The sequence below is a fragment of the Macrobrachium rosenbergii genome, chromosome 18, assembly GCF_040412425.1.
Source record: "Macrobrachium rosenbergii isolate ZJJX-2024 chromosome 18, ASM4041242v1, whole genome shotgun sequence".
NCBI lineage: Eukaryota > Metazoa > Arthropoda > Malacostraca > Decapoda > Palaemonidae > Macrobrachium > Macrobrachium rosenbergii.
This window is the reverse complement of record NC_089758.1, coordinates 6219140-6239159: the sequence shown is the minus strand read 5'-3', so window position 1 is coordinate 6239159 and position 20020 is coordinate 6219140. Positions and strand designations below refer to the sequence as shown.

The 20020-nt window shown below is 37.0% G+C and overlaps 1 protein-coding gene across 3 annotated transcripts; it reads right to left on the bottom strand.

The window, feature by feature from the left end:
- Positions 1–4338: 4338 nt before the first annotated feature.
- RpL36 (ribosomal protein L36) lies at positions 4339–19660 on the bottom strand. 3 transcript variants are annotated; one of them, XM_067120197.1, is made up of 4 exons: positions 19541–19660; positions 13730–13839; positions 13455–13589; positions 4339–4484 (listed from the first exon to the last, which is right to left on the bottom strand). In XM_067120197.1, the coding sequence occupies exons 2-4, from the start codon at positions 13832–13834 to the stop codon at positions 4368–4370; spliced, it is 357 nt and encodes a 118-aa protein (XP_066976298.1). In that variant the 5' UTR covers positions 13835–13839; positions 19541–19660; the 3' UTR covers positions 4339–4367. The 3 variants fall into 3 exon arrangements, with proteins under 3 accessions (XP_066976298.1, XP_066976299.1, XP_066976297.1); XM_067120198.1 differs by having other exon boundaries at positions 19555–19585; XM_067120196.1 differs by lacking the exon at positions 19541–19660 and adding an exon at positions 19414–19432.
- Between the last annotated feature and the right edge of the window lie 360 nt (positions 19661–20020).

Below are 20020 nucleotides of genomic sequence, written 5' to 3'. Positions count from 1 at the left end.
CTTGCTGTCTGACCTCTCTAACCATCACGTATAATTGTAGTTGATGGTTATATCCAGTTTTACCTAATGATCCTTGTACCTCATGTCATTCATTTTCACTCGGTCTAATTTTACAACAGAGCAGTCTCTGTAGAAAAGTCTGACATATTCAATCACACTAAGTCCCATGGCATTATATGGAGTTGATGACATCCTGATTCCCAGCAGAGCCGTGATATCAATTTACAACTGAGTGACCAGAAAGTGGGAAATGGGCCTCAGCCCTCATGAATGATTTTACCAATGAAATTCTTTGCTAGTGAGCATTAATTGACCGAGGTGACAGTACGAAAAACACTCAGTACAAAATAGGTTCTACTACACAGGAGGTTCATACACAACAAAATCAGACAGACATCATCATGAGCACGATATCTGTCATACAGAACTCTGTTCATCTAACTCTTGTACTTTAAACTGCCGCAAAGTAAAATTCTGCTTTAGAAATCCCATAAATTTCTTTATCAGGGTCCACGCATGCTGAAGTAAAACATGCCATAAACATGGCAGCAACTTATTTCACACACACATACAGGTTGAATACAGGTCAACAATTCATTGGTAATCCAAACAACAAATTGTTTCACAGGATTATCCAACATTTGCCATAGGCTTATTCTCCACTTACAGCCGCTGATTTATTCTCAGCCTCTAAGTTGCCTACGCGTGTTAATAACAAATTTTACTGTAGCGTGGAAGTACCCTCGTGATGTTGCGTCGATGTACATTTTCTTCTAATGAGCTCATCTGCTTGTTATTAGCTACTCGGATAAAGTCTAGTAATTTTTCTCTTGTTTATAAATATCTTCTGAAGTACAACCGACAACTTTTACCGGATCTTTCCTAGATTGCGACCCCCAACGGGCTTGTACTAAACACGTCACAAAGGTGGATTCATACCGGGTTAAAACCCGTGGGGGTCACTAGCTAGGAAAGATCCCTTTAACCAAATATAACACAGCAACATGTAAAAAGGTAATTAGGCTTTATATTAAATGTCGTATATTAGTTACATTGCTAATAGGATTCACAATTTCGTGAAAAACATTGTGCAATAAAAATCCACAATTATATAGTAAATATATTACTATGTGAAATAAACCAGACTTTCGAACACTTGAACGATTTCCTCATCAGTGCTAACGTTGAAATGTCGTGTTCGAAAGTCTTTGGTTTATTTTTACATAGTAATATATTTACTATATAATTGTGTATTTTTATTACATTAGTTACATTATTATGAGGTAACTTAACTATCCATTCATAAAATACGGTTGTGAAGAATTATCTGCCTACTATTGTTAAGTGGTGTTACAATTACTAAGGTCATCCACGCATGTGTATATGCACATGCTTATACTTGTAAATTCCACTGTATGAATGTACATTACATATCGTGAAGTAGAGACCACTATATTAATTAAAAGCGACCCAATTTCCAACAGATAAAGGTAGAAAACTATTTACAATAAGAAATTGGCGTGTACGCCTATGCCCTGTCATTGCCTCAAAATATAAGAAATTGACGTCTAGGCCTGTGTCACTTTCACTTTGGTTTAATGTACAGCTCTCCACAGGGATAATTCCCTCTCCTGCGGGTCCTTGTACGTTTTCAAAATAAGGTGCTTCTTATGTTTTGTAATTGTCTTTCAGACTTTTCTCGTCAGTATCGTAGCTCCTGCAGAATAGGAGAGTCTTTAGTTCCTTTTTAAATTTGCATTCTTCTTGTATGCTCTTCACTTTAGGCGGTGTTTTGTTGTATTGTCTTGGTGCGCAGTGTACAAATGCTCTCTCGCCTGATTTACAACTTGTTCTAGGTTCAAGTGGCCTATGCTTCACTTACATGTTTGATTACATTATTCATTTCGGGTCTAATGAAGCTTAAGCAGTTTCTCAGATATGTTGGTTTGTAAAGACGTCAGACGTCTCTTCATTTTCGCATCAACCACGTCATGCATTACATTTCTTAATATGTCAAGCCTCTCACGTTAAATAACTCTAATCCTTCGGGCCAGCCCTAGGAGAGCTGTTAATCAGCTCAGTGGTCTGGTAAAACTAAGGTATACTTACTTTACTCTCACGTAGTCATGTGTTGAATTTTCTGGCCTTTCCGCCGATAAGTATTTCATCATAGTACATTTATTGTCTCTCAAAATTGCCATTTTTTTTTGTCAACAAACACAAATTGCTCAGAGTGCCGGTCACGGAAGTCGGAGGTAGGGCACCACGTTTCCGTCCGCACTCTGCCATGTATACCTGCGTTCAGGTAATAAACAATTTACGGGCTGCTCTAGGACCAAGAGCCCGTGCTGGCACAAGGCCAGCTAAATCTAAAACAACATAATAAACAATGTTACGGGCTGCTCTAGGAGCAAGAGCCCGTGCTGGCACGAGGCCAGCTAAATCTAAAACATCATAATAAACAATTCAATACCCAGTTGACCTTCAAGCAATTGTTAGGAGAGGGTGGAATATGAGATGGAAGAGAATATTAACGGAGGTACTCTAAAAGGAATGAAAGGGTTTGCAGCTAGGGACCGAATGGATGCTATAAAGAGTCCAAGTAATGCCTACAGGGCATCGCATGAGGTGCACTGGCAGCACTAACCCTCACGGAGTCTCGAAACGGTTATGTGGCTGGAAAGATGGAAGAATGCTAACAAAATATGACAAGTAATAATAACGAGGAAAAAGAAAGACTATGTGCACCTGGGGAAAATATTTCGACAAAGAATAATCTACACTGAAATCATGCAGCTTCAAAACGGCAATCTCTCATTGATGGCTAAAATAGTTAACAAGCATCCAGAGTATCAAGGGACGAACGATACTTTTTTTGGGGTAAAGTTGGTCAAGACCAGGCCCAACACTCCCGGCAACGTTTGACATGGATGCGATCCCTTGCTCATCCACATCAGATATTCCAGATCTACATGTGGAGAGATCCTACCAAACTCCATCATACATTTAACAGTAATCAAGACCTGATTAAATATGCGCTTAGATCGTCCACGAAGGGTCCATCCTGACAGAAGAGAAAATGTGGAGAGGGAGAAAACCAGTCCAATATAGTTCATATATACGAGTTAAAAAAAAAGTCTGACCTGGGTAGTCACCATCAGAAATTCCAATCCAGAGGCATCATGAGACCAAAGGAACAATTTCTTCAAGTCCCTCTCCTGAGTTGGCAAAGCTGCTAGGATGTTGCTCCATACACCGCCACCATTGGGACGGGGTGCTGAAGACAATAGTGGAATCAAACAATACTTAGCGATGGGTAAAAACATAGATGACCAGTGCTTGCCACAGGTATTTGTGTTTGTCTTCTGATGTCACTTGCTAAAATATCATTCAGTCTAGCAGATTTTTTTTTCTCTCAAAAAATTTTACTTGTTTAGCATGCATAGATGTTAACATATATTCACATAAAATCAGAAGTTTGAAGGCAAGCATTTTGAGCAAGAAAAGGGTAAACATAAAAGTAATAGTTACTTTACTCTTAATTCAACCAAAATGCCTTCTCAGCCGACACAGATGCTTGGGATGTATCTGTAACCAACATGTCTCTTAAGTGCCAGCTATACTTTCCTGTGACCGTCGGAACATTTGACAATTATTCAAATGTCTTTCATCAATCAATCCAATACTGCTTGCAAGTAAAGCATGGTGGCAATAACAAACATTGAAAAAACCAACTCTCATTATTACCGCCATGCAATGATAGGTTCACAACCACCGCTTACGTTACACAACCAGGGAATGGTGAGAGAAATAGATTTGATGTTGAAACCACTAATCTGTTCCCTGTTTATTGTGATTACATGTATTGTTCATGATAAAGGCCATGCCACGTTCCATATTTTCGTGATTTAGTTATACATTGTTCACGATGTTAATAAAGTAATAATTATTAATATAAAATAAAATGGAACAAAATGTACGTTTTGTCTTGAAAGGCTAGTTATCAGATGATACTAGCCATTGTAGTTTTTGTAAACAGGTTCAACAGCTACACCAATTGAGAACTGAAAATAGAAACCATACCCAAGGTATAGAAAACAGGGCACGGCCAAATAGAAATATTACTTAACAGGTTTAGTCGTTACCAACTATGTTATGTTTGTATGGAAACTCAAATACCTGCAGCAAAATGCTAAGAGTTCAACATGTACCTATAACAGACTGGCAGAAAAGTCATTCTACTAGCACGAATGCACTGCTTGTATGTGTCCTACTTCAGAGCTTTACTTAAGGATTAATAAACAGCCGTTTTAATATGGGGATACTAAAAGGATCTCAGTAGATTTTTTTTTTATTAAACAAGTGTTTTACTTGTGGGATGCAGCAGCAGCTGCAGCAGCGGCAGCAGCAGCAGCCTTTCTCTGTTGTCCCATGACACGTTGCATTTCCTCACGCTTCCTCTTGGCACGGATGTGTGTACCCAGCTGTGAAGAAGGAAAAGCTCTCATTATGACCGAAAAACACTTTTGATTTGCTAACATTAAAAAAAATCGATGAGGATGAATAAACTTTCATCACATATGTTGACTAATAATATCAATTTATAGCAAAAATTTCACTCGCACTACTGCTAGTCTTATCACATCAGACCTGAACTAATAATCCCAGGTCTGAACTAATAATTCTGTTTCATCATTCAAGTCTTTTCACTTCTTTTTCCCTTATGCAATAAAAAATGAAATGAGTTCTGTTGTGTCTTGTGCACTCTGCCTGATTTCACATCTGTCTAGGTCTTCCTCTACAGCCCTATTTTAATTTTTTGGGGTACATACACGTCTTTACCGTAACAATTCATTAGAGAACACCTAGGATCTGTCTTACTGCTCATGAACTAGCACATTTTCTTTTTTCTTAATGTAAATTTACTTTTCATGACAATTTTAGTTTTGGTCTCATTTTGAAGCAACCACTTCAAAAAACTGACTCTTAAATTTGGAATGAAATAAAGAGTTACTTGAAAATATAAATTTCATTTTCATATTTCATTAACAAAAATATTTATGAAATCTTCCTGACCAAGAAAAGCACAATAAATGTCCTTTCCAATGGCAGTATTTATGCCTCTTACTACAGAGAAAAACTGAAAGGAAAAATAGGCAAAATATTGATGTGACTTAAAGAGATAATTTTCTTTGAACTGTCCCTACTTTTAAGAGAAGTTAAAGTATCCCCCAACACCTGAAGATGTCATCCTAATGCTACCCAATACAGGTATTTCAAATATTTGGGGTAATTTTGTTTTTTATTTTCTATGGATGGTCATCCAAATCAAGTATAGTTTTGAGCAAAGATGAAAAACCTAAACAAACAAAAAAAATTTAATTTCCTAGGTACACAAACCAGAGCCTTGTTTACAGAGGCCTAAATAGAGGTGGATCAGTTGTTGAAACTTGGTAACAAGGCACTCAAGGACAAGCCCAAGCACTGGGACCTATTTTGGTCATTCAGTGCCAGAATGGAATGAGATAAATCAACTTGGTGATTAATAAAATGTAAATTGAATGGATTGAATACAGAATTTAGGCCAAAGGCCAAGCACTGGGACCTATGAGGTCATTCAGTGCTGAAACGGAAATTGGCAGTAAAAGTTTTGAAAGGTGCAATGGGAGGAAAACCTTGCAGTTGCGCTATGAATCAATATCATGTTCATGGCTGGGCCTCAAACTGAGCATAACAATTATAAGATACAATTAAGTTTTCTCTCTCTCTCTCTCTCTCTCTGAGTGTTTTTGGATGATGAAGCATATTGTACAATACTTAAAATATTTGCTAATTATTTTCATTTTATTTTCCAATCTGCTTTTACTGGAAAATAAAACAAAAATAATTAGTGAATATTTTAAATATATCTAGTGTTGCTCTATGAAAAAAAAAAAAAAAAAATTTGCTAATTATTTTAATTTTATTTTCCAGTAAAAGCAGACTGGAAAATAAAAAAAAAATAAAAGAATGGGACAGTGATCACTGATATTTAAAAATTCATTTCTTGACCTAATAAAATCTAAAGCCACTGAAGAGGAAAACATACTCAGATCATCCACAACACTTTACAGTAATATCATTTCAAATACATCTTACATTACGAGAGAGTTTTTACCAATACATAAAGAAAATGGGATGACTGCAAACTATGAGAGGAAACAGCTATGCTTATGTATACAAGGGTTTGTCAAATGTTCTGTAAAAGATTTATTTAATTTGTATATTATTATTATTATTAAAATAGTTTAACCAGACCACTGAGCTGACCATCAGCTCTCATAGGGCTGGCCCGAAGGATTAGGATGGAATGACAAGTCTAGGCTAGAAGCCTAGCACTGGGACCTAATAGGTCACTTGTCAATGATGATAAACGAAAATGAAAATGAAATTAAAAGCTGTAAAAAGGCATACGCTTTCATACTGGAACACACTCACACAATAAATACATTTAAACTCATGCTTCCATACATACTCACTAAAAAGGTATATTAAAATTTAAAATAAATTAAGTAAAATCATAAAATTTACTTGTTTTAAAATTCATTATACTGATTGATTGTTTTTTCTTATATTTTTCCAATTAATTTGCAGCTTCTCATGAACATTAAAATGGGTGCTATTGAGAACGTTGAAGATTCTGACAAAATTTCTTCTATCGGTCTATTTCCAAAATTTGATAGTCGCTGCACGTTATATTTTGGACATTCACACAGTATATGCTTAACTGTTATCAGCACATTGCAATCTGGGCATTTGGGAAGAGGGCCACATGGACTGTTCATTAAGTGTCCATGTGTCAAACGTGTATGGCCTATTCAAGACGTGTCAGAATTACTTGTGCTTGTCTCTCTCTTTGATATGACAAATTCCATTTTCCAACACTGGATTTTATCTGTTTTAATTTATTATTTTCAGGTTCTTCGTTCCATATATTTTGCCATTTTTTACAATGACTGTTTTTATATATTTTGTATAGTCACTGATAGGGATGTCTACATTTGTTCTTGTCATGTAGACCGCTTCTTTAGCTGCTTTATCAGCCTCTTCATTTCCTTAATCCCTACATGGGCAGGGATCCAACATATTTCAATATTTTTCCCTTATTATACAATTTATGGATTGAGAACTTTATATGTTGTACAATATTATTTTTGGGATTATAGCTTTGAATAGCTTCTATAGCACTTCTGGAGTCGCTATAAATTACAAAATTATTATATGAGACTTCTCTAATTATTTTTATGGCGATACTATTGCACATAACTCAGCTGTAAATACAGAGGCTTTGTCTGGGAAGGAGAACTGATACGTTTTGTTTTGGGATACCGCAGCATATCCCACTCCGATTGTGATTTAGATCCGTCAGTGTATATTGCGTAATGTGGACCTTTTCGGATTATATGCTCTACTGCATGTTGTCTTTGGTATTCTGGAGTATATGAATTATTTTTTGATAAATATTTCAAGTGTGTACAAATTCTTGTTTTATTCATTGTCCAAGGAGGAGGCAATTTTAACATTACAGGCAATTGTATATACATATTTAGTGACTCTAACAATCTTCTAGCCCTAATTGGGAAAGAAGGTGGATGATTGTTTATAAACACATCTCTTAATCCAAATAATTTTTTGGTTGGAGAATCATTTGTCTGAATTCTCAGAGCACTCTTCATCGTTACTAGCTCTCTATGGAGAGACAGAGGTAGTTCACCACATTCAACTTGTAAAGAAGATGTTGGTGATGATCGAAAAGCTCCTGAACATATTCTAAGACCCTCATTATGAATTGGGTCTACCGTTTTCAGCGTTGCGTCTGATGCCGAGCCATATATTTCACTTCCATAATCAACGATAGACAGCACTGTTGCTTTATACAATAAAGTAAGGGTATGCCTATCAGCTCCCCAAGTAGTGTTCGACAGTTTTTTAATTAGGTTTAATGCTCTTTTACATTTTGATTTCATGTATGTTATGTGGGCTTTCCAGTTCATGTGAGCATCAAATACTAATCCTAAAAATTTTGCTGTTTGGCCAATTGGTATACTATGGTTTCTGATTTTTAAGTCTATTTCTTCTCCTTTTTTACATTTTTTGTTTTATAAAACATGATTGCTTGGGTTTTATCTATGGAAAATTTAAAGCCTACAGATAAAGCCCATTCATCTATTTTTACTATGCTTTTATTAATGATTCGTTCTGCATGTTTTATTCGAGATGCTGAATAATATATGGCAAAATCATCCATATACAAGTTACTTTTAATACCAGTAGGTAAATTTTTACTGATATCATTAATTGCTAACGTAAACAGTGTGCCACTAAGGACGCTTCCTGTGGAACACCATTTTCTAGAGGAAATGTTCTAGACAGAACATCATCAATTCTCACCTGAAAACTGCGATTTGTCAAAAAGTTTTGTATAAACCTAGGTAAATGTCCACAGATGTTGTTGTTTTGTAAAGTTTTTAATATAGCATACCTCCATGTAGTGTCATATGCTTTTTCAATGTCAAAAAGACAGCTACAGTAATTTGTTTTCGTTCAAAACCTCGGCGTATATGGTCTTCTAAGTTACAGAGAGAATCTAATGTAGACCTGTTACACTGTGACCCAAACTGAGTGGGAGTTAAAATTTTATTTTTCGTATGTGCCATGTTAGTCGAGCATTTACCATTTTCTCTAGTAATTTGCACATACAACTTGTTAAAGAAATTGGTCTGTAATTGCTTACATTACTGGGATCTTTTCCAGGTTTGGGGATTGGAATAATTATAGCTTTACGCCATTCATCAGGAAATAAATTTCTAAGCCATAAGTGGTTATAAAACTCTAACAAGTATGTCTTTGCCAAAGGTGCTAAATGGCATATCATTTCAAAACAAATATTGTCACCTCCAGGGGCAGATTTATTGCTGTTCAACAGAGCAAATTCTAGCTCTTCCATACTAAATTTCCTATTATAATATATATCTTCTACTGTTTCAAAATTTATTGTTATTAATTCTATATTATTTTTCTTTGTGCGGAAATGCTCATCTAAATTTTTGTTGCTACTTACTTTTGCTAAATTTTCACCTATTACATTACTAATTTCTTTAGGATCAAGTATTTTTTCCCATCTTTTATTATGGCATGTCTAGGTGGTTTAACATGGGTACCATTTATTTTCCTGAATTTTTCCCATATTTTTTGTATGGGAGTATTTTTAGAGAGATCTGATACATATTTTTTCCATGAAATGATTCTTCCTGTATTACTTCTCTTTTAAACTTTGCAGATATTTTATTATACAGAGGTTTTAATGTATCAATTTCTAATAATAATATAGTCAGTTTTTGTAAGGTTCCTTCTAATATTGGTAACGTTTTGTTTAATTTACTGAATTTTCTATTCAAATTATTTAGTCGTCTTCCAATTTGGTGTTTTATTTTTATTAATTCTGTTAGTTTTTCAGACCACCATGGGACTTTGTGTTTTGTCGGATGAGATTTGGATTTTGGTATTGCTTTATCAGCAGCATTTGTAATGAAATCAACAAGAAATTCATTAGTTTCATTATGGTCTTTCAAATATTCAAATGGTGGGATATTCCTGGTGTGGAATTCATATTGTTAAAGACTCATTTAATTTGTATTAAACATTTTATAGATATTTTGTTGTTTTACATTAATATTAATATTTTAAAATTAGTAAATCATTGTTATAATAATTCCAGGGGGCGTACATACATCCGCAGCCGACTGATCAGAGAGGCGGAAGACTTTGCTATCCATGTAGACACCCCGGGATTATGTATGTAATCAACGAATAGGTTTGCTTAAAAAGCAAATGGGTGTTACAGACTAAATACACACACAAAACAAAGCCACTCCAACATCTTCTAAATACATAACAAACACCTCACACGTCTCGAACTCTCGACCTACCCGCGCAACAACTTCTCGCTGCTGGGAGAAAGGGCGTTGGGTCTGGTATGATACATGTACCATACGCTACCGGGGTCTAAGCGATGTCAGGCAGGGCAGCCGATCAAGACTACGGTCTACCCCAAAGCCAAATCAAAAATATTCAAAAGGCATCGTGCTTACCCCATACAAAAATGGGAAAAAAGCATGTTAAAAAGACATTCATGAGAGTAACAGTTGTAAAAGGGTACTAATCTAAGATGACTTAAGGTGTTTTGGGATGATGGTTTGGTGTTTATTTTGTTTGAATTGATATTAAATTGTTTCAGTATAATAATTTAAGGTTTATTTTTGTTTGAACTACTAAATTAGGCAGTGAACTTTTAAAATATACAGTTATAAGCATTTTACGGGGTACAGGGTATTTGGCAGTTATAAGCATTTTTAGAGGGGATTTCGCATTTCCGTGGTGGGTTCTGGAACCTATCCCCACGAAACAGTGGGGGAACACTACTTTAAAAGAATGGGATAGTGATCATTGCTATTTGAAAATTCATTTACTGACCAAATAAAATCTAAAGCCACTGCTGAGAAAAATATACTAAGATCAATAGCGGACTAAGATTTAAAATATATATCATGGTCGTTCACAGTGCCATCATTTAAAAGCACACTATCATTATTATTAATAATGTCTTCTATATTTTCCCTACCTTCCATGGGAAATTGAAAGTGATTATTTACAACCCTGTGTGGGGCTGCTTTTACAAAACACTCATACATTTTACCAAGTTAAACATGTTTTTTCTAATAATCTATTTCATTTCATTTTGTAAAATTATAATTAGAACTCACACCATATCATAACAGATAAGAACTAAAATTAATAACAAATTCTGAGTATATTTGCTGTAAAATACTTACGTAAAAATTTACTGAGATCGGGAGATGAAGTAACTTTTTTGGAGGTATACATGTTTTTTTTCTAGTATTTCTTTGCAAAATTACAATTGTAACCACTGATTGAGCCAAGCTGAATTCTAAAGTTACCACCATTCATATAAGCCACTGAAGTGATAATAACTCTTTCCTGCTCGATACAGCCAAATCGTATGGCGCATAATATTAATAATCCTCAGAGGGGATCCGTCCACTAAGGGTTAAAAGGAGAGGGCATGGGAAGGTTCATAACTATAGTAATAACCCTCCTAGAAGGGGTAGCACTACTAGGCAGAGGGATAGGGATGGAAGAAAGCAGAACAAACTAAAAGGATTTAGAGGTGTACCCCCTCCCAACACCAAAAATGGCAAATGCTTCTTGTCCTTCCCTCTTACTAGTGAACACTTCTTGTCCTTGTTCTTCCACTTGCCAAAGTTCTCACACTGCAAGCAAATCCCAACCAGTACACACACCCCCTAAATGGAAACATCCTGGTTCAAGACTTTCCCCCCAAAAAATGAAGTAACTGTGCAGATTAACCATTGCAAGGCAATGAAAAGACTACCTGGAATAATCAGCATAGGCCATATCTTTCGCAGGTCCTCCAACAAAGTCATCTTAAGGGTAACTGGAACGTCACAATCTGATGCAACAGAGAGAGAGGCAGTTGCCAAAGCTGCACAAAAAGTATACCTTAGTTTTACCAGACCACTGAGCTGATTAACAGCTCTCCTAGGGCTGGCCCAAAGGATTAGACTTATTTAACGTGGCTGAGAACCAATTGGTTACTTAGCAAAGGGACCTACAGCTTACTGTGTAATCCGAAACACATTATAGCAAGAAATGAATTTCTATCACCAGAAATAAATTCCTCTAACTCTTCATTAGCCGGCTCGAGAGTCGGACTCGGGCCTACCGAGTGCAAGGCCACAACTCTACCGACTCGCCCAGTGAAGAGCTCAGCTGCTTTATCCTTGAAGAGGGCATTGGTAGGTTTTGCAACATTAGAACTAACCCTCATAGCAGGAGTAGAACTACTAAGCAGAAGGACAGGGACAAAAAGGAAGGAGAATGAAGCTAAATATCCATCACCTCCAACAAAGCTGGTGAATACTTTTTTCCTCCTTCCTCCACTTGCCAAACTTCTCCCACTGCAGATTCCCAACCAACATACATTACAGTATATCCAACAAGGAGCAGTCCCCCTATAAAAAGGGCAGATACCATGCAGAGCACCTTTTACAGGAGGCATGAACCTTCCACAAGGACAACAATGCCTCTAGTAATGGCACTAATCACGTTTCTTTTTCTGCTGTGAAAAAACCAAATTCAAGGCAACAAAACAAACTTATTCAAAATGAGCTGGCTACTCATTCAAGTTTCTCAACCAGTCAGGACAGTCAAGCAGAGCACATCTGTACCATGAGGTGGCTGAAGAAAGAGTGAAGTAATAAAATGTGACTTGAGAGTATTCTTCCACTTATCCCTCAACCTCTACCAGTTAACTATCTTGTTACCATGTTTCAATGCTCTATCCAGCTGATGTTGAAAGATACTCCTATTTATATGGCAAAGGTTTGTATTCCTTAACAACAAAGGAAACAATTAGGAAAAAAGTTGTATGTTACAGGAGTTGGCAAAGGCAAAGATGCTATGGGAAGAAGAATCTGAAGATGGCAAATATATGCAGGGATGAAAGTTAAACTATAAAGCTAAAGACTGGAAAAAGAAAATAATAGAGGCCATATTTTTATTATCTACTTCAAGAAGGGCATAAATAGGAACATGAGGATGCTGACATGACAAGAGGGATCAACACAGAATGGGATATCTGACAAGAGGGATCAACACAGAATGGGATATCTGAAGTGGTTAGGAAAGCCCTTGGAAAAGTTCAATGAACATTATAACACACAACTGGGCATTATAAAGTTGGGTACCAGACAATTTCCATAGAATTTCTAAACACTAGTTAAAAGGGTGTGATATACAACGAATGACTACAACTGGAACCCATTTTATTACAGACATCAAAATTCCCTCCCATCCCACCCTCTCAAATGCATCAAATGTTAAACAGTATTAAGAACAATATCAATGGTACAGTCAATAAAAAACAATTTGCTAGATGTTCCATAAATTTTTGTTCACCTGAAAATAATTTAATAACTCTATATATACCAGGAAATCTGCTTTTCTTATTCATTTTTGGTTATTAAGCATATGGTTATTAACAATTTAAAAAAGTATGGAGTGAAAAATCAGTATTACGAAAAATAACGAACATTTTGAAAAATTTCACTCATGGTGGTAGGGTAAAAGTCAAATAAAAAACTATTAGTCATCCACTCAATCCCTACAAGAATAAATTCAGAGACTCTTCTTCATGGATAAATAACCCAATGGAAAACTATAAGGAGAAAATCAGCGCCAGATTTCACTGTTATAAGCCATTGTCTGAAAAGTTTTTAATGACTATACTATCTTTAGGTTAGAAATCCAAAAATCTAACATTCAACACACAGTACAGGCTTGTAAAATAAAAATTAAATACAGTGCATCCTTACCCTCTTTTTGAGGAATTTAAGGGCTCTCTTATCCTTGGAAACTTTCAACAATTCAATAGTACGCTTTTCATAAGGGGCAAATCCCATCACTTCTCTGACAATATCTCGGATGAATTTATTATGTTTGGTGTTTTTCTGTAATAAAGGTAAAAATCTTTCATTAGTATATATTACAGTACTCCATATACAAAAAGGAGTTATTTCAAGGCTGACAAATGCATATAAAAACAAAATAAAATTACATACGCTTACTACTATTTATACTTTTTACTTACCCCCTTCTTTGAACTTGGTTTGGGTTTCCTCTTGTTCTTTGTGACACGGTGGCCTTTGTTAAGGCCAACGGCCATAGCATATCGAGGAGTCGCCTTTTTAGCCATTTTGTCTGTAAATGAAAGACTTGTTATAGAAAGAGTTAAATTATACAAGACTGATCTGATATAGAAACAATTCATAAGGTCTGAGGCCATATTTAGCAACTATGAATAAATTCAACTTGAGCTATCATGGTTACGCAGCCTTAAAGATTGTTTTGTGGCATTAACGACTTCAGTAATCCCTGGGTATATATATGAACAAATAAATAAAAAGACGTCATAGCAGAGAGAGGAGCAAGACATTTCCCCTCCAAGAAGGGATCAGTCCAACATCCAAAACCTGTTTTACATCCTCTATTGAGGGGATCCGCCCATTAAGGGTTAAAGCCAAGCTGGATTCTGTTTCCTCGAAAACTGTGATCAATTGGGTATTCTAATAATTCTACTTAATTTGCTTTACAACACCTCTTTCAGTGATTACTCATCTCATCCATTCAAACTGCTCTTCCCATCCATACCATTGGTAATTCGTAATATCAACATACTTTTTCCCTTTAAATATCTGATTTTGTTTGTTTATGTGCTGTGGTGGTATGACACTTCTGTTTTCATTTGAATATGGGGATATTTTGTCAAGGTTGAGAACTACAATTACTAGTAACTAGACCCGCTTCTTTATCCCAAAAGCTAAGAAACTACATAAGCCTAGCGTATCTTCATGAAATGAACTAATAGTTTCAACAACTGCCATTTTAATACTTATGAAATAAGGTTATCCTGATAGTTATTATGTGATATGACAAATTTGATGTTCCTCTAAATTAATTATTAATGCTTAGCTAATTTACTAACAATTCCCATGTCATGTTCTGGTGATAACTGGAGGCTTAGCCTTCAAAGTCTTCTCCATACTAGTTTCTCTCTCTCTTCCTCACCCAAATCTAATGTAAAAGGTGCTTTTTTTGTTCTTTGCTTTCCAAACTGGAAAGTAATCAATGTCTAATATAATGTGGTAACTCCCATGAGAAGCCATAGCCAGGTTAGATACGGTAGATCCCTGGTTTTTAAGCAAGGTTAGGTTAGGATAATTAGGTTACCAGTAGGCCTAGGGCTATGATACATCGCTGGTTTTCATTCACTTTGCCTACCCAAAACCATCTTCCCACTGGAAACTTCCATATCTAATCACACCAAAACTATCAGAAAATTGCATTTCGCCAGTTTTGAGAAAGGTGACGTGTAAATATTTGGTGGAATATCAAAGGTTAGGTTAAGGTAAGTTTGCGGAGGTCACATTTCCTCTGAAATGCCTACTGGGCCTGCATTACCCCTGACTCTACTCTTCATTTGCTCCCTCTGGTCCAAAGTTACCAGTTGCATGAGTGGAACTCCCAATTGGATTTTGCTTGTCCCAGTGTATTGTGGGTATGGCTGGTTCGAGTATTTGGAATGTCTTTTGTTATTTGCACAGGAAATAAACAATCCTGAACCCTGATTGGTTCTTTAAGCTCACCAAATATAATTTTGGAATTAAGCACAGCTCGAAAAGTCCAGCTTCAGTTCGTCATTGTTCATTTGGTGTGCATGTCACTTCTTACTTTTATTTATTCTAATATTTCTGACATTTTGGTAAAAGATTTGCTGTTTAAGGGGGGCGCGGACTGCTGAAATATTAGGAATTATCGAATTTTAGTTACTAACAGTTTCCAACTCTTTTATGTCTAAATAAAGATATCCTGGCGCATTGATGCTAAAAAAAAATAAAGATATCCTGGCGCATTGATGCTAAAAATTTTTTTTAGACGGGTTTATTGACAATTTTGTTCATCGCTTGTATGGCACTGTGAACCACAAATTGCAAAAAAACCTGTAAAATAGTCCGTATGACTAAATATGGATAGGTGCAATTGAGTTTCAGACTTTTGAACTGTTTTATGTATAAACATATAAAGGCAGTCCCCGGTTTAGGGCAGGGGTTACGTCCCCGTCAGTATGCCGTAAGCCAAAAATTGCTGTAACCCAAAGCATCACAATTATAATGGGAATAAATAACACTTGCAGTGGCACCATAAGCACCTTAAGTCCAGGTAACGGCAGTGTAAATCCACTCACAACAGCAAAACATCAGGTTAATGGCGTCTAAAGTCTGGAATGACGTAACAAGGTACTGCCGATATTGAAGCACTATTGCTAAAATCACAATTTTTGAAAGTAAATTGTATTTTCCCCAACTATGCAAACCTGAGGTCCTTTACATTAGGAATCACAGGGAAGCTAGAAACAGCTATTAAAAAGGTATTTCTAAGTAACAGATACACTGCAGGTATTTAGCGAGAAATGGCAGTTTCTTATAGTATTTTGGTTGCTTATTTACAATTCAACGGTTTTTTTGGCGGTCGGCTGTAATTAACCTGTATTTGTCCCCTGAAGTCCATCCAACAAGAGGTTTCCTTACGCGATCTTCACAGGACAGAGCACGGCTACATCTGTTTCGAACGGTTCATATTCCGTCCAGCACGTGCAGTACCTTGGAAACTGGTTTTTTCAACACTTTTAGGGCTTCTGACACTGGCGGTGCATTTGTTTGTTGTCGGCCAAATGGAATGTCCCTTTGCCGTGTTTAGCACTGGCCCGGGGGGTGGGGGAGTTACCCATACGTTAACAAGTTATTGCACTTGCCAGACGGGATATGAACTGTTTGAAGTAGACGTACCGGTGCTCTGTTGCGTGAAGATCGCGTAAGGAAACCCCGGATTCCCATCGGGGTTCCCCTTACCGTAGGGTAGAGTTCAAAGGTAAATTGTAAGTTAATTACAGCCGACCGCCAAAAATTAACGTTAAATTGTTAATAAGCATCCAAAATACTAAAAGAAACTGACATTTCTCGCTAAATACCCACCGTGTACCTATAACTTAGTTCTACCGTTAAAAACTCTTGAACAAGGTGGTTACGCAGTAACTGTCAGGTAGGTGGGAGTACCGCCTACTTGGATGTAAACACTCCAATTTGCATTTCAGCCAAGGTTTCAGATTGAGGGGTGGCAAGAGGTGGGCAAAAATGTAATGTAAAGGACCTCAGGTTTGTATAGTTAGGAAAAATACAATTTACTTTAAAAAAGCGTGATTTGTTCCTGCATAACATATAAACCATTATAATTCATTTTCAAATGAATTATATTGAACATGTAATACATTTACTAAATTTACAAACTTATTCTGGTGTTAGCTACCTAGTTATTTAAATATTATCTAGCGCTCTGACCTCTAAAAAATTCACTCGGGTTCCCTGTCCAAGCCCAAACCGCACCAGCATATACCACTAATGTCAAGGAAACCGTGTCAGCGTCTATGGATACAAATATTTTGCAGATTTAACATAGGAAATGGGCAGTTTATTTACACAAGTGACTCAGCAAATATCCAGATGGCGTCACTTGTCCACTTTTAAAGAGTTTTAAGTTTCGAGAGCGTCATGGCCGGTAAGTTGGCACCGCGCATGGCTAAATCTTAACGAACAACTGTTTAATCGGAAATGCCATTATTTTGTAATTTAGGAGAAAAGTGTTACTTTGATAGGAACGTAATGGTCTCGGCGTGTTGTGTAGAGGGAGCGCAAGTCTTACTGATGATAATGGGGGTGCGTTCGAATACATTTTCTGGAAGTGTATAAACAGTGGACGAATGTTGCAGTGTCTCAAGCTCCGAGCGTTTACCCTAACCTATACTAAAATAAACTATCCTAGCCTAGTAGGCCCTTACTTGGCTGCAGACTCCGCCCGTGACATTGCTCTCAATCCTTCCCTACCTGCACTTTTCCTTAAACTGCTGTTTGCCTTTAGTACAAATGCTTACGAGGGTTTTCCTCAATTTGGAGTCCATATTGTAAAGTTCTTGGCTAGATATACATCCATCTGACTGTGTCCCTTCCTTTCCCAGTTCTTCGTTGGGCGAGTGGGTTCCGTTCTTAGCTAGCACTCTGCTGGCTGCGAGTTCGAATCTCGGACCGGCCAATGAAGACTAAGAGGAAGTTTGGGTAGTTTGCAGTTTACGTTGACGCCACGTAACGCCATTTGTCCTGTCTGCCAAGGTAAGTAGTTCCACACGAAACGCCATGTTCTCTATCTTTCTGGGGGGGTCCATGAGGGGCAAAGCCCCCCGGCTAGGTAAGGGCACGCCACACTAAGTTAGGTTAGGTTGGTTAGTGATGGTTTCGTCATTTTAATAGCAATTTCTTATGTTGGTATTCCCCCGCGACTAGAAAACTGGCAGACGACACCTGCGTCAACGTAAACTGCAGGAGCCCCGAAATTTATTTCTGGTGGTAGAAATTCATTTCTCACTATAATTTGGTTCGGATTCCACAATAAGCTGTACGTCCCGCTGCTAGGTAACCAATTGGTTCTTAGCCACATAAAATAAATCTAATCCTTTGGGCCAACCCTAGGAGAGCTGTTATTCAGCTCAGTGGTCTGGTTAAACTAAGGTATACTTCACTTTTTCCCTCCTTTACCCCCTTTTTCCTCATTTGGCAGCTCCGATTTTTACCAAAATTCCCCTATAACACTGCGTATGTGCAATTGCACTCAAGGATGGCCAACATAGCCTACAACATATCAGCTCTCTCCGTCAAGGTCTACCTCACCCCAAAACAACGCATTTTAAAGGGTTTCCCTACATTCTTGTATAAAGTTCTTGGGTTAATCATGGTCGACCGTCAATAATAACGGTTAATACTTGATAAAAAAAAAAAAAAAAAAAATAGCTCATCGCCTGGAAAATGTCAAACCCCAGATCGCTCACCGGAATTTTATGGTTTAAAAGTATAAATTCACCTACCAAACCCCCCAGTAAGGGATCAGTACAACACGGTCCTGGTCGTTTCGGCCGTAAGTCACTTAGGCCGTAAGTAAGCAAGTATACCTTAGTTTTACCAGACCACTGAGCTGATTAACAGCTCTCCTAGAGAGGGCTGGCCCGAAGGATTAGACTTATTTTACGTGGCTAAGAACCAATTGGTTACTTAGCAACGGGACGTACAGCTTATTGTGGAATCCGAACCACATTATAGCGAGAAATGAATTTCTATCACCAGAAATAAATTCCTCTAACTCTTCATCAGCCGGCCGCGGGAATTGAACTCCGGCCCATCAAATGACAGTCTGAAGTTCAACCGACTCAGCCAAAGAAGGGCCTAAATACCAAGGACCGAACTAACATCCAAAACAAAAGACGTTGTTTATGGTATTTCCCGGTGTTTATGGTATTTACCATTATTATATCATGTTTTACGTATATCCCCATGGGGCTGGTACTAAACACGGCGCCCATTTTGCACGTAAACGTGCTTACGGCCGAAACGACCCGAATGCGTACCACAGACCTAGACATCTCCTACATGCTAAAAAGACCCAAGGCTAATCACTGCCGGTACTGGTCTTAGCAGCCTAATTAAACTCAATTCCGGTAATTGTCAATAAAATGCATAAACCAAGCTGCCTTTCAACTATTTCTGGAATAAAATACCATCGAAATAAGACATTACATCGAAAAATCACATTGGAAATGGGTACAATTGTGCCATGCCATGGTCTCCATGTGTCTGCACGCGAATCGCACCAAATTAAGTTTCTTTGACCTAATACCCATCAATTTTACTGCACTTTTGATGGCGCTTCTTAACAGAACACTAGGACAATACACAATCTACCTCTGTAATTAATAATAAGGGGTGAAATGTTATAAAACCAGTGAGAAAAATCGTGCACTCACACACCAACACCAACCTCGCGTGGAAAGGAAACAAATGAAAGTTAATGAGTGCAAAAGGAGTCTTGAAATCGGTTAATAATTGCCTCTCCTTCTCGAATACTTCGTTTATAGTACAAAATTGGTATAAATTAATTTTAAAACGTCAGCATTGCTAAATATATTGGAATTTTCCCAAAATCACATATATTTAAGTGTCTTCCCTTTCATGTTGATCGTGCACGCTTATCATATAACAACAGTGAGGAGCCATTCCACATGACGTCATAAATCTTGTCGATAAGCAAAAAACTGGCTGGTATATAAGATTATTCTAAAAAAACACTGATTTGTACGTTTTGAATGGCTAACGAGTGTTCTGTGTACATTTTTATTATTTAAATACAAATTGGCACAACTTTCAAGTGTTCTTCGATACATGAAGCTTTATAAAACAGGAATATAAGTCTGGTTATATCTATTTGCCATTTTGCATGAGAAGCA